The sequence below is a fragment of the Strigops habroptila genome, chromosome Z, assembly GCF_004027225.2.
Source record: "Strigops habroptila isolate Jane chromosome Z, bStrHab1.2.pri, whole genome shotgun sequence".
Lineage (NCBI taxonomy): Eukaryota > Metazoa > Chordata > Aves > Psittaciformes > Psittacidae > Strigops > Strigops habroptila.
This window is the reverse complement of record NC_044302.2, coordinates 14,406,006-14,431,892: the sequence shown is the minus strand read 5'-3', so window position 1 is coordinate 14,431,892 and position 25,887 is coordinate 14,406,006. Positions and strand designations below refer to the sequence as shown.

At 45.7% G+C, this 25,887-nt stretch overlaps 2 protein-coding genes across 3 annotated transcripts in view; one reads left to right on the top strand and one right to left on the bottom strand.

The window, feature by feature from the left end:
• The window catches only part of LONP2 (lon peptidase 2, peroxisomal), a 65,153-nt gene extending 46,742 nt beyond the window's left edge, over positions 1–18,411 (bottom strand). Inside the window, exons 1-2 of the mRNA XM_030512264.1 lie at positions 18,086–18,411; positions 13,923–14,070 (exon numbers count right to left, since the gene is read on the bottom strand). The gene's annotated coding sequence lies outside the window, so the exon portion shown is untranslated. The remainder of the gene's footprint in view (positions 1–13,922; positions 14,071–18,085) is intronic.
• Positions 18,412–18,559: 148 nt separating this feature from the next.
• On the top strand, positions 18,560–25,615 carry PLEKHF1 (pleckstrin homology and FYVE domain containing 1). 2 transcript variants are annotated; one of them, XM_030470843.1, is made up of 3 exons: positions 22,307–22,585; positions 22,690–22,763; positions 23,296–25,615. In XM_030470843.1, exon 3 carries the CDS (start codon positions 23,308–23,310, stop codon positions 24,127–24,129), a length of 822 nt encoding a protein of 273 aa, XP_030326703.1. In that variant the 5' UTR covers positions 22,307–22,585; positions 22,690–22,763; positions 23,296–23,307; the 3' UTR covers positions 24,130–25,615. The 2 variants fall into 2 exon arrangements, with proteins under 2 accessions (XP_030326702.1, XP_030326703.1); XM_030470842.1 differs by lacking the exons at positions 22,307–22,585; positions 22,690–22,763 and adding an exon at positions 18,560–18,666.
• Positions 25,616–25,887: the final 272 nt, after the last annotated feature.

Below are 25,887 nucleotides of genomic sequence, written 5' to 3'. Positions count from 1 at the left end.
ATATTTAAGATGTAAACTAGACATGGTTTTAGCCTATTAACCACATTTCTAGTCCAGAGCATTTCTCGTCCAAGCTACCTAACCACCTGGCTATCTTCAGCCTTTGGCAGATGGTACTCCTCAGGGAAACTGCAGCACAGACAGACACCTCAATGTTACAAGTGTTCATCTTACTTGGCGTGCAAAACACCTAACATAGAAAGGGGGCACAAGCAGCCCTCTCATCTATCAATTTTCTCATTCGACACAGGCAAGAGAAGGAAGGGCTGGCAGCCTTCCAGGCCACCATCCATCACCATGCCCAAGAGCACTGCCTACCCAGCGCGCTGCCACCAGGAACACCCCACTCATTCACCTGAAAGCAAGGAAGCCAGCCCACACTCCAGCCTTTGACTCCTGCATCCCACCTACGCTTCTCTACCTAGCGCTGCCCCAGCCCTTGTGCCACAGACACACACACATAGCACCCATTGCACCCAATTTTTTTGTTCTCCAGACCATTCAGAAATCAGCCTCTAAAACTCCAAGCACTAGAGAGGCTAAGCTAGTGGGAAACACGCTGTAGCAGGACAAACGTTTTGCATCACTTCCATAGGCTGCCTAATGCGCACAAGTAGCTCAAGTTGAACAGACCCTGTTAGAAAGCCCTGTGCTTCAACAGTGTGCCTGAAAGGCTGAGTCAAGCGCAAGCTGCTACTGCAGAGGTGGAAAAGGAGCAAAATGAGGCAGATGGAAGGAAGACACCTGTTTACATAAACGCAGATCCAACAGGAAATTGGGCTCTGTGCTGGCGTCATGTGCATGAGTCAAGCTGCACCCTCGTGACAGCCCCGTTTAGGCACAGGCAAGCAAAAGGCACCGGCAGCCTACGCAGAGGACAGCTTGCACACTGATGCGTGAGACAGATGGTAACAGCAATTCCCAGGCTAACCTACTGCGGGCACCTGCTCTAACACCCAAGTAGTAGGAGACTGATATCTGTCTTCCTGACACCTTCCCCACAAGCCCCTTTACTATCAACCATACTGCCCACATAGCGTCTTGGCCCACTGGTGATTTCCCAGTACACATCCACAGCCCTGTGACCCAGCAACAAAAATCTCTGGAGAGGTGTTACACTTAGTCTGAATGAAGCAGGTCATTCTTCCATTCATTGCTGATCAACATCACTGAGCACCCACCAGGCCCTGGTGAAGGCCTGACAAAACACAAAGGAATGCCAAACCTTCAGCTGACAGAGGAACAGGAATACAGAAAGGGGATAGGGAGAAGAAAAGAGGGATGGGGAGACAGAGGAATGGAAAGAGATTTAAGGTGCCTTTGAGGAGTGTTTGGGGGTCAGGAGGAGCTTTCAGGAAGGGTTTGGCAGAGTTTGAGGGCTGCTGGCAGCTTTAGGGCAGCATCTGGTGGGTCTGGGACAGGCTTTAGGGATATTTCGGATCTTTAAAGCCATTGCAGAACCATCACAAGTAGCAACAAAAACAACAGCACAGCGTGAGGTCTGTCCTAGTCATCATCAGCATCCAGTGGTGCTGATGGCTGCAGTCTCTGTTGTGGCATAAGGTCATCAGCCAGAGCTTTCTGGACGAGACGCAGTGAAGTCCATCATGCCCATAGCACCTGCTACACTAACAGCCACACACAGCACCCGAGGTGGTCCCATGTGCACTGGACCCATGTGCACATAGCACCCAACAAGGGCAGTCCCCTGCCAACTCTAACCCCCCCTTGCCTGCTTCACTCCTCCCTGCAACGCTTTTTATGACACCCTTTTAAACTGTTCCTGCAAAACCCCCCAATCGCTCGACCCTGCCCCAGAGTGAACACTGAACCCTAAAAGCCCTGGTACTTGCAAAATTACCTGCTCCTCTTCTTCACGAGCACGGAGGCTGGAGTAAAGCACCAGGCACTCTGGGTGCCCTCAGGGCCTGGGGCAAGTTTCTCATGCCTGTGGTAGCTAAGGGCCCTGCATGTGACAGTTGTGACTCTAGAATCACAGAGAGGTTAAGGTGGGAAGGGACCTCTGGTCCAATCCCTCCCTGCTCAAGCAGGGCCAACTGCAGCCAGCTGCCCAGGACGTATCCAGACGGCATTGGAATATCGCCATGGTCGCACACTCTACAACCTCTCTGGGCAGCCAACCCATGCCAGTGCTCCATCACCCACACAGTGGAAAGTGTCTCCTGATGCTTCAGTTTGTGCCCATCGCCTTGTCCCATCACTAGGCACCACTGAACAGAGTCTGGATCTGTTTTCTTCACACCCTCCTTTGAAGTGTTTGTAGACATTGGTAAGATATTCTCTCCACCACCCCAACCCCAGCCTTCTTCTCTCATGTTGAACAGTCCCAGTGTTCTCAGGCTTTTACCACGTGAGAGATGCTTTATCCCTTCTTCACCTTGGTGGCCCTTTACTGGACTCTCTCCAGTATGTTCGTGCCTCTCTTGCACCAAGGAGCCCAAAAGACCTCCTGTGCTACCAGCAAGAGACCAGATAGCCTTCCCATCACAAAACTCCAGACTCCCTGACACAGGGAAGAAGCTCCAGACAACCTGAGTAAGGAAATGGCCCCCAAAGAACTGAAGAATGCACCAGAGATGCCAGCATAACCTCCAAGACATAAAAATATGGCTCCAGACACCCCATGATAGCTCTGGGAACACTTTGGAAAATCACCAGAAGCAACGGGTGTAGCCCTAGAGAACAGCCCCAGGGAGGCATAGCACTGATGGGGCCACGTCCCAGCATCTAGAGCACTAGGAGTATCCACCTCCTACAGATCATAGCAGTGGCACTGAAGAGCTTTCGTGCTCACCATAAATGAGCTATAGCACGACATTCCTGAAGTAGCTCTAACAAGATTATCTGGTACTGATACCAGATCAGGAACAGGTACTGTCCGTCCTGAGACATTTCTGACACCTGATTGTTCTGAGAGGTGTAAATAAAAGGTAGGTAAACCTGGCTTCACTATTTTCACAATAATTTGCAAATCATAGGTTTAGAAACTCTGACTGGAAACATTGTTGGTGTTTTCTAATAGAAAGAGACCAGAAAAATGGCATGGGGTGAGAAAGAATACAGAGCTAGAAACACTGAGGTGGAGTTCAGACTGGGTAACAAAGGGAAGGAGAGTCAGTTTGTAAGGAAAACAAATCCTGCAGAGAAAAGCTGCAGGTATTCACTGGTGTGCCAGTGGTAATTCTGTGCATCATCTGCAGGCTTCCACTTTTCTAGGGAAAAAAATACTCCAGTTTTGCTACAGATTGCGTGTGTCACACTAACCAACTGGGGCTACTGGTCCTTCTCCACATCAGCACTTTTTCTTTACTCCTGATATTTCTAAAGCTTTTATAAAAGCTTTAGAAATAATCTGCAACATTCTACAAATAAATATGAAGCAGTCCATGAGAAGTGAGCAAAAGCCACAGCATATCATCTAAAAATTATCAGAATTTTTCACTTTCCAAGGCAAATGGTGCCCTTGGGTGACTGGGAAACACTGAGCTTGCAACTGCTCTTACAGCAGCCCAGGCCTGCGCTCTGCCACATGTTTTGGTTGCATGTGCCAAAGAACCAGCACACACCACACAGCCACTGACAGGTTTGCTATCAAACAATATCTTTGCTTACAACTCTCTACTTAAATAGCATCCTTTGCCTAATATAACCACAACAGTTCACTTATTCTTTTTTTTTCTACACCTCCCTCTACGCCTTTTAAAATTCAGTTAAAACACAGCTGTGTTTAAGGCAGGACCCACTGCAGTGCATTAGACCTGAGACACCATCTTGCTCCTCTGCATCAGCAGCATGTTTTCAAGAAAGAGGAGCAATGTCTTCTCAAAGCCAGCGCACCACTGCTTTTATCTAAACAAGGCAATTCCTCAGCCTGTTACCAGAGCAGTTACATGTGCCCATTCCCCAGTTACAGGTCCCAAAACCATACAGAGACATGTTTTTTAACTAAAAGTTCTGGTCACCTTATCATTCCTGCTGCAGTCACTGACACCTTCACACTGAAGGCCACACTACAGCACACATTACAATTTCCCTAATTAATCTCCCTTTGCCTCCACTGTGACCTTACCGTAAGAGATGCAAGTACTAGCTTCAGCAGCCCACAAGCTCTCCTTTCGGACTCCAACAGCTCCATATTCTTCAGCCTATGCCCCACATGAAGTTGGAGCAGCATTAGCAGTATAGAAAATCCCCAATTGTCAGTAGCAGCTGTATCAGGCCAGTCTCCTGCACCACCACAGCCTCTTTGGCAACACCTAAACTCCAAACAAGCTCTTCTGATATGGAAAACACCTGACTACTTTGAAAGACTAACCCTTACATGCTGTGCCTCCTAGCCCTGCACACTAACAAGCCCACACAAGGTAAGCTTGTTAGTGTGCAGGGCCTTGATGAGTAAAACACATTAGCTGACCTATATAACAAATGCTCACCTTCATTCATCCTGTTAGACAAACAAAAACTGGATTTACAGAGCTTTCAATGTTCACCAGACCATGGTCCTACATACCACGTCAAATTATTTGTTGTCAACAGACAATTCCATGGAATTTCCACCTTCCCTATTCCATATTCCATGGAATACCACCTTCCCTATAGCCTGTGATGAAAATGTATTATTTTGGTAAGGCAGAAATCTCTCTATGGTGTACTGGTTTAATTAAATTAAATAGCAAATATGAAAAAGACAGGATCAAACATCCACTGCTGCTGAGAGGAGCCATTACACCTGGCAAACACAAACCTCCTGGGCTGCAGAACAAATAGTACCGAGCGCTCTACCTGCAGACGGGTTTTGACACCTAGCTCTGCACACTGCCTGTTGGACAGGAATTACAGAGAACTACAGAGAACTCAGCCAGAACATTTAATTCTGAATTAAGAGCTTTCCTTGTTAAGAGAGCTTTCTGCAGTTTTCTATTAGTGTATTAGTCAGATAAGGTACAGTACCTTATAACCATTAAGAGGAGAAAAAAAAGTTGAGTATACAGTTGTCTAAAATAACATAACTGATATCTTTGAACAAGGATGCTGAGGCAAAAGGCACAACCTAAATTTTACCATCTATTCTGTCCTGCTCCTTAGCCTGTTTTTAGGCTATTACCTTTTTCCATTCAATTAGGAACTATTCCCATAGCACCTAACTATTGCCAAACAACACTGATTTAAAACATTTTCAAAAACTTTCAGGCACTGACTAGCCTTCTAATAGACACCACCTTCTGTAGGCAACTGAACAGCATGTTAAAGATTTGTGGTACAGGCCTGCTGATAGAAATCTCATCCTAGTGTATTAGTTAAGAAATCAGCCTTATTTGTTTCATCTTTCAGAATGAGCTCCTAGGCTCACAACATACGTGCATACTTTTGACTGAGACACTAATCTTCAAATACATATATAAAAAAGATAATAAGATAGAACATTAATGATAATATTCATATAATAGTTTCTGGGAAGTACAATGTTACCAGAAATGCCAAAGGACTTTGGCTTGACCTCATAAATTTTAAATCAATAACCAAAATTTAATATAAATGCTAAAGTCCTCATATGGTTGTTAAAGGCAAAAGTTATGACTTCAAAACCAAAACTTCAACCCTGACTGGTCCATGAGTCAGGGCTTCTCAGCTGATCCACATGACTTCGGAGCCCCAGGCTTGGGACAAAACATTTAGGGAAACACACTTGTTGTGTATCTGAGTACAACTGCCAAGGCAGACCTCCGACTACCAGCTCCTTGCCCATCCTCTAGTGTACACACAGTATCAGCCTTAAAATGGACTCCACTTAATAGCACTGTTATTCTGGGAGGGACGGAAAAATAGGATTATGCACTTCTCATAAATGTTAAAATAATCTCATAAATTTGAATAAAATGATTTTGTGTGTGTGTGTGTGAAATTGTCTGCAACACTCTGCCGTGCATATTCTTCCTCAAAAGGATTATTTCAAAATTATGGACTCAGAAATGTTCAGCTGGGTAGTTCTTGGGTGGCTGAGGTGCTCACTGAAGAATTTAAATGATGTAATAGCTATTGAACACCCCATTATATGGCTGCCTAATTAATGTGAATGATAGTTATGTCTCACTCACAGAGGATTATTTTACACGGAGGAAAATCTACTCAGTGCCACAGTAGCCATTTCAATAGTTTTTATAGGAGCAGTTGCATTATGGCTTCATTGAGTAGAAGGTAAGTAGCCATCCTAAATAATGAAGATTGAAGGTTTAATAGTCCCAGTAAAGAATCCTGCAGGTTTTTTATTTCAAAAATTAGAGTTTGATTGCAAGCGTATGATAATGAGAGGGAAAAGAGCATTGGCATGTGGAATCCTTCTGCAGCCCAGGCTTCTTGGGAACTTCCATTTCTTCTGTAATTTATATTTCTTTCTGAAATATGGAAGAATAAGGATAGGGATAAAAAGGAATAAATAAGCTTTTCTTTACTTTCCATGGCAGTGTGTCCAAGTTCCAAGCCTCTCCCTGTGGCAACTTTTCCATGGATAAGGATATACTGGATTGTGTCTGTTACACTTAGGAGGCTGACACTACTGGAACAACTGCATACAGTTGATCATGTACACAGATACCCTCAAATAATGTGAAGAGCCCAGCTTAGACCCAGTGATGATATGCAGACATAAGCCAGCCTCACAAACTTGTCTCAGAGTTGTAGCCTATTACAGCAACTCTTTTTTGCGAGGCAATAGTCTTAGCACTTCTGTTACAAGACCCTATTTCCAAGGTTACATATCAGAGATTATAACAGCTATAAAAATTCCAATGAGATTTAAAACTTGGCATGTACATTCTCACTTGGGGTCTAGTATTTTTTAAGCTAATCTTTGTAGGAGAAGCCAGAAGTTTACTTGTTCCACTTGTTATTTTAGGTCTCTATTGCTACATAATTCTCAATCTAGATTCTTATGTGCTCTCCATCATAATACCCAAGTAATCTCTTTCCACAGCTGCATTTTCAGAATGGCAGTTCAGAGCTAGGACAATTGATTTGACATTTGTTTCTCCAAACAGCAAACTTCCAAGAAGGGTTTTAAAAGAACTTCTGTTCCAAAGCAGACACTTTTTTTTTTAGCAATAAAGCACCACATGTGTTTTAGCAAGTAAAAAGTGGCAACAACATTAACCTGAATTATGGTAACAATGACTACAAAACAGGCTGGCTGGAAGCACATTTGATTTGCAAACACAATCTCCAGATGTCTGCAAAAGATCCGATTTATCAAACACAATCCAGGCAGGATTTGTTGTGGGTTTGTACTTCCTTAAAGAGGTCTGTAGTATTTGTTTACTCTTAGAGTTGGTGAAAAGTGCTACCTTGTGACATCTTTCAGGAAGGTGAGTATATCCCTTTAGAATAATCCACAGGATACAGAAAAAACCACAGACCCTAGAAATTAAAGCTAAAAATCACCAATGAAATGAAACAGGATGAAACTGAATGTTAAATATAGGGAGGAGAAAAAAAAGATCATGGGAATTGTGGACAGACTCGAGAGGAAACCTCAGGTAGCACCAAGGGGAAGTCCAATCCACTCCAGCTGCAGGGACAGTTTTGAAATGATAAATGCAAGCCATAGAGGATACAATCGTATTATATCAGCACATCCTGTTGCCATTTAAAAGGCTTCCCTCTGGGGGGGGCTTGAAAGGACCTCGCTGAGGAATAAAGGCTAGTTCTACCTCTAGTTTCCACAGCCTTGCTGCTATTAGGGATGATTTCTGTGATGTGACTCCCTGCCATACAGGAGCTGGACTGACATGAACCCACTCTTCCCAAGCAGGTCTCCACACAACCCTCCCCATGGATAAGTGAGCATGCAAATAACTCACTACTCATGTTAGTAGAAGAGTGGCACAACTACAGGCAGAAGCAGTGGGACCATTAAATTTATGTTCCCACACCTTCATTCTCACAGGTCTGCCACGTAGGGGTTTGGACTGAGAACTAATAATTCCTACAAGGAACAGAGAGTCCCTTATAGCCTGAGCTCAATATCCAGGGTGAAAAAAAAAACCCCAAACCCAAACATACTTACATATGTACACTGGAGTAAGTTAACTAAGTTCAACACATGATCCATATTTTTAATTTTGCATTTACAGTGCAATACCTCCTATTTGCAATGACTTGCAACCAACAGTTTCAGGACAGCACAGCATCAAGATAATTACCTTTGTTTCTGGTTTGTTGTGCTGTTTTAGGGTTTTTCCTAAGCAACAAAGCTGGGGCAATTCTTTAGGTTTACTTAGAAAACCCAAGGCTTACCCGGAGAACAATAACATGTTCTAGTTTTGAACAATGACTTACTTCTGTTTAAAACAAAATGAGTTACTAATGTGAACAGATTGAGTAATCAAGCTCAATTAAGCATGTGCAGTATGTAGTGTAACAACATTCACTGTTTGGTGAAGTAATAAACCAGCTTTATTTTCTTTTGACTTCTGGCAGTCTACCTCATAGAACCGTTCATTCCTGCTTCTACCCAGCAAGCATTTCCATGAAGATGTATCATGAATTTTAGCTACTTTGCCAAATACATTGTTGGGGAGGGGAAAACAAAGAAAAACATCCTACAGCTATAAGTAAGAGACAATATTAGCACCTACACAGGCACCAAGCTTTGCTGGTACAGTCCATGCTCTGATCAAACACTGGTTTTGTGCAGGAAGACAATGCATTTTGGGGGCTACACACTTTTAAGAATGTTTCAAATTATAGTTTTCTTTCCATTCAGCAGAATGGTTTGTAGCTTCAGGAAAACTACATTAATAACTTGTGACTTGGATCTGAGGCACGGGTGTTTTAATTTATTATTATTGTTGTTGCTACCGTTTTTGTTACATCTAACAAAAGAATGCTTTAGAAATCTCCTAACCTCCTTCTATGCCCAGAGCAACACGTTTTGCTTTGGTACCAGAAGATGGAGCCACATGCTCACAGTTTTAAAGGGATTTTTTTTTTTTTCCTCACTGAAAACCACCCATGAAGTAAAGGGTGCCTAAAAACTGCTCCCTTACCTTACATGAACTTGCCTTTTTACTGTGTCTATGTGTGCTACTAATCTGGTGCATATCTTATCCTATGTCAGCTGCCTGTCTCAGATGTTTCCATAACAACTGCGATTTCCTTATTGCAAATATGTTTTCTAAATTGCCTAGTGTGTCCAAATGAAATAAAAACCCAGAAGCAAACTAAGCCAAGCACTTCCAGTTACTAAAATACTACTTTTCATATCCTTCATAAAAGGATATACTCTTAAAGGAAGTCATACATGTCCCAGAACCATCAACTTAAGATTCTGAAATCTCATCTTGTTAAAAGGCCAGATAAATGCAGATGTATCATGTTTACTGTGTCCTGACAGTTAAAAATAAGTGCTCAGATGAGAGAATAAGCTAGATTTGTACTCTGCAAACCCTTCAGTGTTGCTGCAGTCACCCAGCAAACTGCAGGTTTGATGCAACTGAGGCATGCCTACTCCAGCAGTCCCTGCTGCCCAGTGTGTCTGGGTGCCACAAGGTAGGGCACAATTGGTTTTTCTTGCTCTGTTCAAGGCCAATAAACCTCCTGCTCTGCTTCAAAAACCACTTGCAAAAAACCCCCAAATGCAAAAAATTCCAAACAAACCAACCCAAACTCTACCGCAGCTGCTCCCCCGAGGCCCTGCTCCGAGGCCGCTCCCATGCGCTGCCCTGCAGATGCACCCAGGCTGTACCGGTACCAGTGGCAGCTGCTCCATATGCAGGGCAGGCAAGGAGCATTGCTGACCCTCCCGCAGCTCCATGCTGAGGGCCAGTCAAGTCTCACAGCGAGTCTGTTAAACCCTGCCCCCTAGCCAACAGTGCGTGCTTGTCGTACCGCATACAGCCATCTGCATGATGCATTAAGATGAAAAGAGCCTTTGTAAAATGTTATACATGTGGGGGGTTTGAGAAACTCTTCATTAAAGGTACTAAAGTCTATTAGGTCTTTCCTTTGTTGGCTACTTTCTGTGTCAGCTGTACGAGCAGCCAGTCCTAGAGTGTCAGATCAAAGCAAGATAATGGCATTCCTAATAAAAGCAGCAGACATCTTTCAGGTAAAAATGTTTATTGTTCAAGAGCACTGTCAGATCCTTTCATGTCCTTTCCTGACCTGACAACGTCCCAAATTACTACAGAACTGGTTTAAATACACAGACTTAATTATTCTTTTTGCCATGCTTTCAGACTGATCTCAGGCAGCAGAAGCAGGTGACTAGCTTTACTCTCATTCATTTCCTTAGTACAGTGTCATAACCTCTTTGTAACAAACCACAACACTTAACATCTCTCTAACGAGACATTAAAAATGAAGCCATCAAAACATTCTAGCAAAGTGGTTCACCAAACCATTTATTTTTTACAAAATCTAAATATGGGACAAAGCATGCTGCCTCTATGACCCTGAATGCTGCAGCATGCTATCAACAGTAGATATTCACACATGGCCTCAGCTCCCACCAGTTCTTGGAGAACTACCATTTGATAGTGGTGTAACAGAGTGGAGCCCACAGTGGGCGAGGTTGACACAAGTGTGATCTTCTATGCAGAGCCTGTAGATACCACAGGAAGGCTTCAGCATGTGAAACAACTAGAGTAATAGTTACTACTAATTCTCAGCTTCCGTTTAAAAAATAAGTACTTGCAAGCTTATTTCACCAGTTACTTATAGGCACCCTGAGTGACAAATCCGAAGTAAATGTCATGCCAATCCTTTCCCCTTTCCCTCCGCATTTACTTTAGTGCTGTGGCCAAAAACCCAGTTACAGCTTTGGCTACCAGGATTTCTAAGCATTGTCTCTAGCACTTCCTGTATGATTTTTGGACAATCACTTAAAACCTTGGATTTGCTTTCTTTGCTTGTAACATATCAACAGTGCTCAAAGTCCTCAGGGGAGTGCTACAGCTGGGGCTATGAAAGGACTCTGTAAAGGTCTAAGGGAGCTGTGGGCTGGAATGCTAAGGCATGCCTCAACATGAAAAAGGACTTTCATACTCCCATCTGCAGTCTGGTCACCTGCAGAGCAGCCACAGCTGTAGCCGTGGTCCCAGTCAACCTACAGGAGGTGGAGACCTCTGAGCCATGCACCCAGCACAGGCAGAGGTCAGCTGTACACCAACCAGGCTTAATCCGGATCAGACTACAAAACCCACAAAGGACACCTCTGCACCACTTGTAAGCTAGATGTATCCCAAATACATCATCTGCACTGTTCATGCTCTCTCAGAGAAATTAAATTCCCAGGCAGACATACAGGATTCCTATTGAAGATCTGCACTGAAGCAACAGCACGCTGAGGAAACCTCCAGGAGGAAGCAGAAAAGGCCACACTGTTGATTGACTATTGTGTCTGCAAGATGGATGAGAATTTGAACTCCTTTGTAAGGAGACCAAACATATCACTTAATAAAAACAAGGCATCCTACAATGAACCTCTCTTTCCCATATTTATTCCTCTCTAAACACAGCAGTGCACAGATTATAGGAAATGGTTTTACATTTAACTTCAACCCCAAGTGGTAAAGAAACGGATTGTATCTCACAATGTAAATTTGCATCTACCATCATTTAATGGATGTTTTATACATGCTATGTACTACTGTGTTTTTATGGAAAGGCAAAAAAATTACTTGGGAATTTGTTTTTAATTAAGCAATAAGGCTCAATGGGGTACTGCTATCATGCAATAAAACCACTCCTGGGGTGTTGTGAGGCATTTGGTCCAGATGAGTGCTTCAAATCACCCCCAGATTGTGATTAGATGATTACTCCCTGGAGTTAATATTAGATGGTTCTCTCTAGAGTTGTCTTATTGCTATTATAAAAAGTCTTCAACATGGGGAAACTAAGTAGCTTTTGTGCTAGAAGAAGATGAAGTTTGCAGTTTCGACAGTTGAGTGGCTGTCTGAGCTGTGTGGGTCCCATAGATCAATTCACTTATTTAGCATGCGTGAAAGATCATCTCAGTGCATTTCTTTGACCCAAACAGTTTTACAATTAAGCGGCTTTCTTTTTTCTAGGAGATAGGAGGATATAAAGAGCAAACAACTCCAAAATAAAGCAATCCCAAGACAAGGCACTGAGGAATTTGATACTGAGATATGTATTACTGGCTTTATCTTTTTGTAGGGAATAATGAATCCTAATCGTTATTATGCTAATTGTATTAATGAAGGCTAATGCATGCAGTAATGGTAAGAGATTCTCCCAAGTTGGGTGCATGAGGAGGTACATGGCCTGAGGCATTCATGGGGGCTCCCAAGCTAATGAATTCAAGCAGCCCAAATGATACAGAGCTAAACTGCAGTGCCTTCCCCTGCCTCCCCCCAGCTACTCTTCAGGGTTGAGGTCAGAGAAGAAATTCTTCATTCTGAGAAAACACGAAAAAAAGAAAAACACAAACCAACCAGAAGACAAAACTCAAGGCTTTCTGCCTATTTCGGTACACCAGAAAGAGAAATCTGAGGAAAACATTAACTCTTGCAGGTCCATTCCACTCCCAAAAAAAGCAGGATGGTAGCATATGTACGTGGACAATTCTTGCTCAGCTTGAGCTGAAGTACAGAGCAAAATCCTCAACTCCTCCTTCAGATGTCCCACAACAGCCCCCCACAACCTCCTATTACATAAAATCCCTCCGGTTTCTCAAGCAGGCAACAATTTTCACACTTCACAACTGAAGGTGTGATCCTTCACATATTCTTTACCCCAGCCTATGTCACATCTCACACCCTGCACAGCCCAGGCTCTCTAAAATACACTCTCTAAAAGCCATTCAACCTTTTCCACCTGGTAAGAAATCCCCATGGCTCCTCCTTCAGCTCAGCACCTCTCCATTTAAAGATCCAGCATGTCAATGGACGGGGATCCCAGCCAAGCTCAGATTTGCTCTCTTGTTTCCAGGAGACCAGCAGAACTCCTTGAAAAAAACCACACCATCTTTCTATTTCTCTTGTATTTGAAGAGCACAAAAGGAAACAAGGATTTCCTTTTTCATTTTTTTTTTTCTCTTTCCCAGAGCTCTCTGCGCTATGCCCTTGATGTATAAAGCTTCCCCAGGCAATCGCAGCAGATGCCTTCCTGCACAAGAGGCATTGATGTGGGGTGAGGCGCAGGTCCCTTACAGAGAGATGGTTTTTGCTTTCTGAGCAACACACACACACTCAGCTTGGGTTCCAAAAGAAAAGAGACCAAAGCATGTTCTTCACATAAATAGAAGCTATATCCATGGGCAAAGCAAGGTTTATGAATGAAAGTCTTTTATGTGTCTTTGACTAACCAGTCAATCATAGGTGAACACATTTACATCTTTTCAAATTAACTAATGATTATCACACTCTTGTTCCCGGTGTTTTTTCCCCACTTTAATATTTGAAATGCCTAATCTACCTCAGTTTAGTGTTTGAAATACCTAATTGCTCACCATGATTTATCCTGTGCAATAAAACCACATTCTGAATATGAGATCACTGTTTAAACAGAATAGCAAGAGTAGGAAAAAGAGTTGAGATGAAGAACATGCACAGAATTATGTTACTCTGGAAGGAAGGCTAAGCCCACAAGATACAGTACTCTCTTCATATCATGCTGCAACATGCTTTCAACAGCTTTTCTTAGACACTCCTCTTTTTTCCACATTAATTTTATGTGTTTTTCCTTTAATATTATACTCCTATCTGCACAGAATACCTGCACCTTCTCACAGTTCTGGGATTTCGTATTCTTACCCCACATCTTTCTCACTTTTCTCTTTCATATTTTGACTAGAATCTGCTCCCATTACTGGGAAACACTGCTCAGAAATAATGGTCTGGCAGCATGCCAATCCTACTGTTTTTTCGTTAGTACTTACTCACCTGTCCTGCTCCTCTGAAGAGAACACGCTTCTTCTGAGCTTTCTAAGCTGTATGTCCCGGTACTGGGCAGTTTTTGGGTGCCGCCTGGAGACTCAGGGAGATCGACCCACTTGATCAATCCACTCAGAAAATGAACATGAAGCTCAAGCTGTTAAGGATGAAAGAAAGCATCCTGAGTATATCTGGGTTCCTGAGCTAAAGCAATCCCACAGGTGGGGTTGCCTTTACTTGAAGCAGGAATAACCCAGACTGTCTTCCCCAACAAATTCTTTATGTGCACCACAGGAACTTTATCCTCTTCTACAGTGTGTAAAAGTTCTGATTGGGCTGGGCCAGCCCTGTTGGCAGATCCCCTCGTGTTGACCAACCAGGTGGCTTTTGGTAAATGTATATCCCAATGTTTGAAAGTCCCACCACCCATTGCTCTCAGTGTAGTTTTTAACAGCCCATTGTACCGTTCGATTTTCCCAGAGGCTGGTGCGTGGTAGGGGCTGTGATATAGCCAACGCCATGCTCTTTGGCCCAAGTGTCTATAAGGTTGTTCTGGGCACAATCCAAAAAGCCCGAGACTAGATAACTTGGCATGTGGTGCTGGTGCTCCAAAAGGCAGAGGAAGGGCTGCCAGTGTGGGATGGGGGGAGAGTTCTGAACCACAAGGCAGTAGCAGCTTCCCAGGCCCAGCACCAGAGGTCCAGCATGCCCTCCTGACATCCACCACACTCCTGCACACTCTCTGCTCAACCCCACAGCATAAATCAGTAGAGTTGGTTTGCTCATGGTTTTAAGTTTCCAGTTTTAGCACGTCTCCTGCTCACAGTATACTCTACTAAACAGAATAATACGCACTGATGACATCATATATAAAGAACATTTCAGTGACAAAATACCCTGAGTATTTTACAGTTAAGAAGGGGGATATAAATGGAACTACATATTACATGCTGATCCAAAACATAAATTAGAACGCGTACCAAGCTTTGGATCGGATCTTCTAACCGATTCTGTGATTACAGTTACAGACCACTGTGAAGAAAACTAGCTATGAAAACCAAAATTGTCTTAGCAGGGAAATCCCTGATATTCCTCTTTCACCACTGCTGTTTTTTGAATTTTGAAACTTAAAAAGAAACAAGCAAAATACCTTATGCCTTCACAGCACTGAGATCCACACACAACTGCTTAACACAAACACCAGCCTACAGCCTAAAGATAACATGGGTTTCAAACCCTTCTCATAATAACCACGTCTTTTTTACTGGGAAGAATATCCCCCCTTCTTTCTTTTTCATAGAATCCAACCTAGAGCAAATATTTATTATCTATTTATATGTAACATTTAAATTTAGCCTCTCTAGGCTAGGTAATTTTACCTCCTTGGTCATTATTGGCTGTTCAAGACTTAAGCTCCATCTCTACCTAAAGCCCACACATAGCACTGCACGTATGTGACTCGCAGATCAGGGCTGAAGGTCTGAGCAGGGAAAGACAAGGCACAGCAGACACAAAGGCTCTTATGAAGCAAACTTGCAGCTTTAGAGTCTGCATGCGTGAGTGGTTTTGTGCTCCTTGCACATGACAGCTTTTGTAATGAACACTGAGACTTCCGAGCTGGGACATGACCCTGTGGTGAGGCACACGGGGATGTGAGTCAGGAGCTCTGAGGGATGTTCCTCAGCCTGCCAAGTGATTCACTCTGTGCCAGAGCCTGTTGCTGCTGAAAACAATTGCAAATAACCTACTATTCCTATTTCAGTGATCAAGCTGCATGTGACCACATATGACTCCCCAAGTTTCAGTTTTACTCTCTGTGAGAAGGGTAGAAACACTCATACTGTTACTAGAAATTATGCTGCACTTTAGGATCCTCAGAATAAAGTGCTGCACACACACAAAGCACAACAATGCTGTTGTAAGAACAAAAGCACATCGATTGCATACTGCTTCCTTATGCCAAAGGCAGAAGAAAAGTGGGTCTCAAGTTTGCTTCCAGGAATAGTTTCATCATTCTGACAACCACTTTGCAGCCAGGCTCTCAAGAAATGGGTAACTGCCTGTACATGGGCTGAGAAAAGCCCCGAGGACACAACCACCCTCTGAAAGGGGTTTGCCTGGCAGCCGTTCCAAGGCATGTGAACCAGTGGTATTTTGGAAACTGACAGTCTGAAGTTTAAGCCTGTACTGAAAGAGCCAAGCAGGGCCAATTTCTGCACCATCAGATTTGGAAGCACCTCATTCCTAAAGCATGCAAATGATGCTGGTAGGGCTTCAGAGACACAAATCAATCATGGCAATTCATGTATTTCTAAAATAGGCTGATGAGCTGAGTCCCCCAGGAGCCAGGTCTGACAGACATTCATCTCTCCATGCACACTGCACTCTCACAGCGCGTAGGACAGAGGTTATTCCTGCTTACAAGTAACCCCCATAATGAGCACACGTTGACTTACTCGCTCACTAAGTAATAAGAGTATTCCAAGCCCAGCTCAATAAAATCTCTATAGCTAAAAGCTGTCTTGTCCACTGATGAAATGCCCCATGTAGTCAGTTAGTTAAAACCACTGTCTATCCTATGATCACAGTGGGCACCTGACATCCCAAACTGAATCTCAATATTGAGTTTTACTCAAAATAATTTTATCAAATGCCTGTTTGATTTTTTTTTTAACATGCACTAAATATGCACTAAGCTCAGAATTTAACAGATGTTTTTGTTACTATTATAATCTAATCTTTTCCTGCAGGCTAGTGTAGTAATTTTGCCACTAGAAGATAATAAAAAGCCATTTTATCCCCTGCAGAGCTTACCTTTGGCTGACGCAGCTGAGCAGCTGCAGTTTCCTTTACTTGCTTTGAAATTACTGCATCCCAGTTGGGCAAGATATTTCTGCTAGTGAGAAACAAGTGGGTTTGGAGAAAATGCCAGAGGCAACAGATCAGATAAAGCCTCTTTACCATGCCCCAGTTGCATTAAAAGCTGGTAATTTGGGCTGCAGCTTTTTGAAGTGATCCCACAAATGTTTCACTTTCACAGCCAGGAAAAAAGAGCTCTGGACCTGCTTATCAAATAGCTTTTAAGACTACCAGTTAAACTCCAAGATTGTATCTCAATAAGGCATTCAAACAAGGATGTAATGGCTTCCAAAACAAGCAAATAAAATACCATCAGAAAGTCAGGTCTTCAGTGCGACTGCTTAACACTACATGCTTAACTGACTACACGCACAGCATGTACCTCGAGACTTCCCTCACCCCATGCAAGCACTGACTGACAAACCTCTGCTTCTGGCTGAAGAGTGAGAAAGTAGAAACAACCTCCAAATCCCAGGCTGTTTGGCTATCCCAATGCTATGTTTGGCCAACATGTAGTGATTAGTGCCCAGGTGAGTGTACTGAGAAACAACAAGAATAATAAATCAACTGCATCTCAGTGGTAACGACTATGATTAGGATCACATGAGAGCAAATTCAGAACAATTTTAGCACACAGACAGAAAAAACAATTTAAGAGTAATAATCTATAGCTGGTTATATCTGAGTTATTCTGGCAGCTAAGACAAACTGTGATATACTTAGTTCAGCGCCTTGTATATTTACAGTTAGCTTTATGTATGTTGAGTGTTCACCCCGAAGCTGGTCAGATGTCCCCAGAGCCAGAAGATTGCTCGCAAGGCAGGCAGGATGGAGACAGCTGGTGTCCAGGCTCAAAACAAAACAGCTCCCAGTTGTGAGAGCTCGCCTGCAAAGGCTGTGCCCCCCACTTCCACCCACAGACCACCCATTCCTGCTCTCCCACAAGGACAGAAGAGACGCCACACTAAAGCACTACCAGCAGCCTGCCCTCCGTGCTGAGCTCTGCTGACAGCCCTCTCTGTAACCCTCATCACACGCTGCCAGGGAGCTACACAATGCAATTAGTTTGGTCCATGTCCTCGTTCATCTGCTCAGCTGAAACGAACATAAAGTATTAAGAAATAAGGTCTTGCGGAAACCCTCATGACTGCCCGAGCACTTGAGCTCTGAAGCGCACCACGAGCTTCCCAGCCCACATTATTATTGCCAAAGAAAACGAAAACCTGGGAATAAAAAAACCATCTCGAACACCTTGACAGGTCCATCAGTTCCCATTAAAAATAGAAAAGCCATTACAGAGAGTGGGCAAGCACCTGAATTATGCATCAGCACGGGCCCGGGGAGCTGGGCGGTGTTTAACAGAGCCAGGGGCAGTCGCAGCGAGTGCTGAGGGACGCACACGGCTTCCGCTCACCCGTCCGGACCCGCCTGGGCACCAGCCCGGGCGTCGGCTGAGGAGAGGCGGACGGAAGGCGCTCACGGCCGCTACGGGCGCGGCGAGGCAGCCACGAGCACCGGCAAACGGTACCAAGCACCAGCTCCCGACGCGAGGAGCGGCGGCAGCACCAGCCCCCCCCCTCCCCTGCCCAACTGCCCTCAGCCCAACCGCCCCGCTCCACACCGGGGAGGCCGCGCTCGGGCTCCCCCTAGCGGCGCCCCACCCGTTGCGTCACCGCCCAGCTCTGCGCTGCCATTGGCAGCCGCCGCGCGGGGGGGCGTGTCTCCCCGCGGCACCCCGAGCCCGAGCGGCGCCCATTGGCATTCGGGCGCGGGGTGGGCGGGGCCGTTTGGCGGAGCGGCGGGAGCGCGGCCCGGGCCGAGGCTGTTGCGGAGCTGCTGGGGGCGGCAGGGCTGGGGAGCGCTCGCCGGAGGCGGCCGAGGCGCTTTCGCGGAGGTACGGGAAGCAGCGGCGGGGCGGGCGCCTCGGCGCGGCGGCCGGGCGGGCTGCTGGTGCAGAGGAGAGTTGTGGAGGAGCCGAGGGTTTCCGGGGCGGTGCGGCGGGAGGTGCCGGCCGGAGGGCAGCGATCTGGCTCTGCTGCTCCGTCCGCTGCGGGAGACAGGGGTGGGGAAGGCCGTGCTCGCTGCCGGACAGCCCGGCCCTGCGGGGCCCGCGGTGTCCCCTGCCCGCCTGCGGGTCTCCGTCCCGTGGTGTCCCGGGCAGCCGCTCTGCGGCACCCCGGTGTCTGTGCGTGGCCTGAGCGCCGGGTAGAGCGCGGATTTACTGGGATTTTAGAAGGAACTCTTTTAAGTTACCGAGTTTGACCACGTTCCAAAGCCGAAGGGACTGATCGCGCTGCGGAGCTGTAAGAGGAATCCCCACCTTTGGCCACAGATCCGTTCTGAAAGGCACGTGGGCTTTCAGGCACTGCGAGAGACGGAATTCATCTCCCCCCTCGGTGACGCTCACCAGCGAGCCTGTGTATGTCATTTGTTAAGAGCCGGTGTCCAGCCTGAGGATGTAACGGGTGGCCTCACCAAATGCTGCTACATTAGTCCCATCAGCTCCAGAGCTGCCAATGAAGGTCTCTTCCTTATGGCCACTCACCATGTTGATGCTGAGGGGCGGCAGTGGGGAGCAGGAGGTGCAGGTGGAGCAGCGCAGTGCTGCACCGCCTGAGGATGGGTGCATGGACAGAGAGCAGGGCAGAGTGGGGGTTGAGGCGGGGGTGAGGCTCTTCGCTGAGTTCCAGGTTTTCCTTCCTTCTGTACAAGGCTGTTTGGACACCTCTGAGCGTGCACAAGAGCCACAACAGAGCTTGGGCTGCTGGTTTGGGTAGCATCAGTCTGAGCATCTCAAATGCCACTGCTCAGCTGTGCCCTATGTGCCACAAGTCCTGGGCATGCTGAGCAACAGTGGCAAGAAGCCCAGTAGCTCTGTCCATATCCCACCAGGACTGGTGGCATTTCTTAATCAAAGGCCTAATGTGACAGTCAGTCCCAAAACGTACATTTACTGAACTGTGTTCCTCATGGGCATGACTGGAAGTGGGTTGCCAGACCCTGCCCCCAGCAGTCCTGCAATTACAGCATGCCAGGAAGGAGGGAGAGGCAAGCTGAAATCCCCTCCGGCAGCAAAAGGACAGGAACTATGTTTTTCTTGCTTTAAATGTGTGTGGCTTAAAGGTAGCTTCATTCTGCTTAATGTGCTTGGTGAGTATGCTGGCCTTAACTCCAGGGAAGACTTCTCAGCTGAGCAAAGCAGAAAGGAGTAAGGAAGAGCTGCAGAGAGCTGGGGCTCAGGGCATTTTCTGCTGGCAGACCTTGGCAGTCAGATCTCACTGCACGCCGGTACTCCTGGACCGTCCCTTGCATGTGGTATGCGTTAGGTATGCAGTGGATACCAAGACTGTCAGTTCTGTGTGACAGCAAGAACAGAAGAATTGGGTAGAACAGCTCACTACATTGCTACGCCCAAGCCTTAGATACATACAGACTTAGATACATACAGAAAAGCATACCCCAGGCTCCGTGACCCAGGAGTTTCAGTTGAAATGCTTTGCCTGGCATGCATCAACATGGCTATTTAGAATCACAAGTGAACAAGCGCTCATTGTTACAAGACATGGCTTGCTTACTTCTGGGGTGGACTGCCAAATAGTATTCTTTTTCCTTTGAGTATCAATCATGTTCACTGAGTTATATATTCACTGCGTAATACTTGATCACATGCAGAACCAACAGAATCTTGATGAAAAAAATGAACCCCAAACTTTGCCATGCCAAAAGCTTCTGCGAAAAGTAGCACATTAGTAAAGCACATCTTCACACCCTCATGTCAGCTCTGTAAGCTTCTGCTGCATATGGCACACGTGCATATGTATCCTGTGGTAATAAGCACTGTGACCTTGCTGACCTGACAGGGCAAACTTGAACAAACAGGAAAATAAAAGAAATTAAAATTTATATCCTAATTTTCACATGTTATCACTGCTGTTCCACTGCTCACACTCCTCTTTGAAAATGAGCTTATGTTTCCCGGCTCTTTGCAGGCACGACCTTTATATCTGACAAAAAGTTTTCATTACCATTGGCATCAGGTACAGGGAGGTCCCTAGAAGCAGAGTTGTGTCAAGCACCATACGTGCTTGAGAGGTTGGACCATGCTTCTAAAATATGTAAAGTAAAAGAAGCAGGCTAAGAGCTGGGGCTCCATAACCCAGAAACATGAGGAAGTGAGGCTGGTGGGAACAGGATTAACTGCTTTGTTTTATCCCACTTGGTGTAGCTGCTGCCAAAAATTCTTGACAGCATTTTGTTGCATTCACAGTCTTTCCACACCAAACTTCCCAAGCTGTAATTTCAGTTTTTCTTTTTCCTTTATTATTTTGTGTGCTCATCTTGGTCTTTCACGCAGAAGCTCCTTATCAAAGTATTTGTTTGTCAGAAACCCCCCAAAAACACATTCCAGGATAGGTGTGACTCTGGGTATTCACAGTCAGAGAGTTTCGTGTTCAGTCGTGGAGCAGTTTGCCCTGCCTGTTTGTTCTTCAGCCTTATTTGTGTATTTAAGAGGGAGAGAAAAAACCACATGCTGCATTGTTGTAATTCAGAATAGATTTGAATGTATGTCCTGCAGCAGAGCAGCTGCCTTCATGTACAGGTCCACTCGGGCTGACAGATCAAGAAGGGGAATGGAGCCTTTCTCCCCTCCTGATGGCAAATGATGAATGCCTTTGCACAACTTCTGCATGTTCATACTGAGATAGCAGGTTGGTTGGGACGTTACTTCGGCTGCTGCTGCTGCTGATGGTGTCAGACGCCCAGATTCCCCCTGTCCAAGCATTGCAGTTCATTGTAAATTGCCCTCCACACTGGAGAACACCCATACGAGTGGATATGCTTGATGCTGTTCAGCTCCATCAAATCCATTCTGGTGCTTCAAAGTTGTGAGGATACACATCCTTCCAGAAGGAAGCTGGAGGCCTTGGGATCCTCCTTGTAGTTCAAGGGAGACCCCAAAGAAGCCAGCTTTTCAGGAGCACTGGCCGCTCAACACTTCTCTGTGAAAGCTATTTTTACAGGGTAGGTCACTTCATTTAGGTCTCCCCGGGCTAAACCTGCTTCTTAAGTTTGTGCCTTTGTACCCTGGCCCACTCTAGAGAAGAAAATTCTAGGAACTGAGAGGAATTAACGGGTCTATCTGACAGCTAGCTCAGGTGAGAGGTAAATGGCATGCAGCAGCCTTGAGCAATGGCTCTGTGGTTTCCCTTCTAGCATACCAAAGGGGTGATTTGGGGTGAAGAGCAAGGCAAGAATGCAAACCATCATTGTCCCAGACACACTGGACCAGGCATGCTGTCCTACTCTCCTTCCCTTTCCCCTCCAACCTCCATGGCTACGGGGACTCTGGACAAGGAGGACAGGGAAAACAGTGGGGAGCAGCTCTGCATCAGTGATTCAATGAACTGCTAGCAGCAGCTGGGTGCCACACATCCCTGTGACCTCGGAGCTGCCTCGTGATGGCTGAGCTACCTCGCTGGAGGAGGAAATGACTCAGGTTCCCATGGCCGGCCAGCCTTGGGGCAGCACCCTTCAGTGCAGGAGGGACTAGGTGCAACAAAACCAGCAAGGAGCGCTTTCCTCACTGCATACTACCTATAGCAAACATTTGTTTTCACTGCAGAGGTACCCTTATCTAGGCTTTTCTGTTAAAAAAGCCCCAGCAGACTATTGACACCTGAGACTGTGCGAGAAGGAGGGTGCAGAGGTGTGGGAAGGATGAACATGCTGCCTTCCCCTTCAGCAGAGATCAGGCTATTTTAAGAATAACATGTCTTTCGAGTGGAAGCACTGGCAGCCCCGGTGTAACTGCGGTAAGGGAGGAAGGGCTTGGCTTGTGTGGGTTTGTTCACAGAGTGGGAGCTTTTTTCTTTTATTTTCATTTTTATTTTTATTTTTTTCCCTTTTTGTCATGCAGGGAGGACCAGTGGGAACAAGTGATCCTGCAATGTTTTTTCCTGCCTCAGCTGTGGGCCCAAACAGCGTTGTGGGGTGTGTGTGCTTGAACTAATATTTGAGAAAGCAGGCATGCAGTCAGAAATGGGAGGCTTGTTACCAAGACCATGGATCTCCTCACTGAGCCTGCATCCAGCTCCACATCAGTTAGCTCCCAGCACCAAGAGGGATAGAAGCAGGGAGTCCTGGTATCCTTTAGCTGTCATAGTACAGTTAAGTACTTATGCCTGCATAAGAGCAGTTTCAGACCAAACAACTTCCTTTACTATGGGCATACAGTTATACTGGTAAAAAGTATGGCTGTAATGAAAGAGCTGGCTCTGACTTTCAGGGGCTTCCACTGCTGCAAACTGAACTATCCCAGTATAGTTCACGCGGTTAAGTGGTGTCAGAAAGTTTGAAAATTTGATTTATAAAGGTAACAAACTAGTGAGGAGTGGTAAGGAGATTGTCGTAACCTCAGGTTGCATTAGAAGCATCTCATCTGTACATGCGTTCACCTCTCAGCCTCACCCTGGTGCAAATGTTTGCAGCTTCACCACTTCCCTCTTTACTTTCCTCTCCTCAGAGCGAGCTGGAGATGGTGGACCATCTTGCAAACACTGAGATCAACAGCCAGCGCATTGCTGCTGTGGAAAACTGCTTTGGGGCTTCTGGACAGCCCTTAGCTGTGCCGGGAAGGGTCCTGCTAGGGGAAGGGATTTTAACCAAAGAATGCCGCAAGAAACCAAAGCCTCGCATATTCTTCCTTTTCAATGACATCCTCGTCTATGGCAGCATAGTCATCAACAAAAGGAAGTACAATTCCCAGCACATCATTCCCCTTGAAGATGTCACTTTGGAGACACTGCCAGACACTTTACAGATGAAGAACCGCTGGATGATTAAAACCTCCAAGAAGTCCTTTGTGGTTTCCGCAGCCTCCCTGACGGAGAGGAAGGAGTGGATCAGCCATCTGGAGGAGTGCATCAGGCACCTGCTGACAAAGACGGGCCGACAGCCCTCCACAGAGCACGCAGCTCCCTGGATTCCAGACAAGGCGACGGATATCTGCATGCGCTGCACGCAGACCAAGTTCTCCACACTCACACGAAGGCACCACTGCCGCAAGTGCGGCTTTGTTGTCTGCGCAGACTGCTCCAGGCAGAGGTTCCTGATGCCCCGGCTGTCCCCCAAGCCCCTGAGGGTTTGCAACCTGTGCTACAGGCAGCTGCTGGCAGAAAAGAAGAAGGAGGCGGAGGCAGATTGCAGGCAGCAGGAGCCGATCTGCTCTGCCATGCCAGGCTATGAACCCTCCAGTGGTGATGACAGCGACAAGTCTGATGATGACAAAGCTGACCAGTGGCCAGCAGACACTGAGTTTTATACCTCAGAAGTATCCTGGTCATCTTTCCATAGCTGACCTCCTTGGGAATCAGTGGCATTTAGGCATTGGGAAGCCAACTTTTGGCCTCCAGTGCACATCCTTCTTGATGTTTTCCCTGGAGGCTGTGCCTAGGAAAGTGGATCTTAGCCCGTGTGTGTGGTGTCTGTGTGGGGAGCAGAGATGGGATTACCCCTCTGAGAATGCATTTCGTACAACATGAGTGCAGAGAGCAACAGCTCAGTGAAGAGCACAGACTGGGCAGAGACCTGCAGATCAGGCTTGGCCAAATGAGTTCAACCTTTGGTGCCTTAGTCTTCCCATCTGCAAATACAGAGCAATACTGACTTCTTTACTTAAAAGGTTTGAGATTGGGCGAGAAAAGAGCAAGAAATCCTCGAGTTAAACACTTGCCTGCTAGCAATGTGTTCCTCTATCATGGCAAGGGGCACTCCAGCTGCTGTTTCCCATGAGCATTGCATCTACATCAGAGATGCTCACTGCAAGCCTGCCAGCCCAAAGGGATAGCCACTCATCCCGGCACGGTAAGGTCAGCACAGGCTTCCACTTCTACACACAGGCCTCTCAACTTGGAAACACTAAGGGAGTAGCGCTCCAAATGCAGGGAGCTCATGCAAGGCTCAGTGTGGGCAGCCTTAGCAAAGCACTGGAGCATCCAGCAATCTCACATGGAAAGAAGCCATTTTGATGGTACCGGACCAGGAGGGAGGAAGAAAAGACGAAAGGGACAGGCAAAATTATACACAGGAGTGAGCTTAGGAGGGAGAGACTTAGTGTAGTTGACTCAAGTAAGTGCAGAGCCCTAGATCTCAAAAATGGGCTGCTAATCCATCAGATTACCAGCAACTTGATGAACTCAAGCCTATCAGCCCAGGGAAGACTTGTTAAAAGTCCTGAAAAATCCAGGAAAATGCCCCACATTAAGATCTATAAAGTACAGCACTTCAACTTCCACCTCCCTGCTGAGCAGGAGCCCAAGGCATTGAATGAGGCTCACTTGCAGGCTCACCTCATGTCTATCAGTCTCCCAAGTTCAAAGTTAAGGTCCTTTATGTATTTCCAGGATTGGAGCACAAGACTTTACAGTTCACTTGAGATCAACTTTAAAGTTCAAATTAAGTTAGAAATAAGCCATGTTTATTCAAGTATTTTATCATAATATAGCATGGGAGTAAATATACTGAAAATCAGACAACAGCAATTGTTTTGCAGCAGATTTTCTACAAACTCGTTATTACTTTGATTATATTTTTGTATTGTGTATTTTATGCTCTGGAAAAGCAACATGCTTGGGAGTACACTGCCAGTATTATAAACCATTTCCTTACCATGACCTGTTCCAAACAGTGCATTGCCTGCCAGATGGCCAAACTTAGAGTTTTTTAAATTTTAATTCAAAGTAGTCACTTTTAGTGTTTTTTGTAAACTGCCACTGTTCCAATGAATTTTTGTCAGTCGACTGTGTGCAAATAAAGATATGGCCAACAGGAAGAAACCAGGAAAATATGACAATAAAGTGTTGTTATTTAACAAGAGCCTTCAACAGGAGCTGGGATTCAGGCCTGGCTGGCCACCCCTTGGCTGCGGGGTGAATGCTATAGGTTTCTATTTACTGCTCCTGAGGTAAGCGTGAGTGAAAAAAAGAGCCAAATCTGATGCGTCCTTTCTATTTATACCATGTTATCATCTAACCTAGTTTTCCCAAGCCTTTTGCAATCCCCTGCAGTAGTCTGTATTAACTGAAACGGTATTTTTCCAGTGGGGGCACAGCTTAGA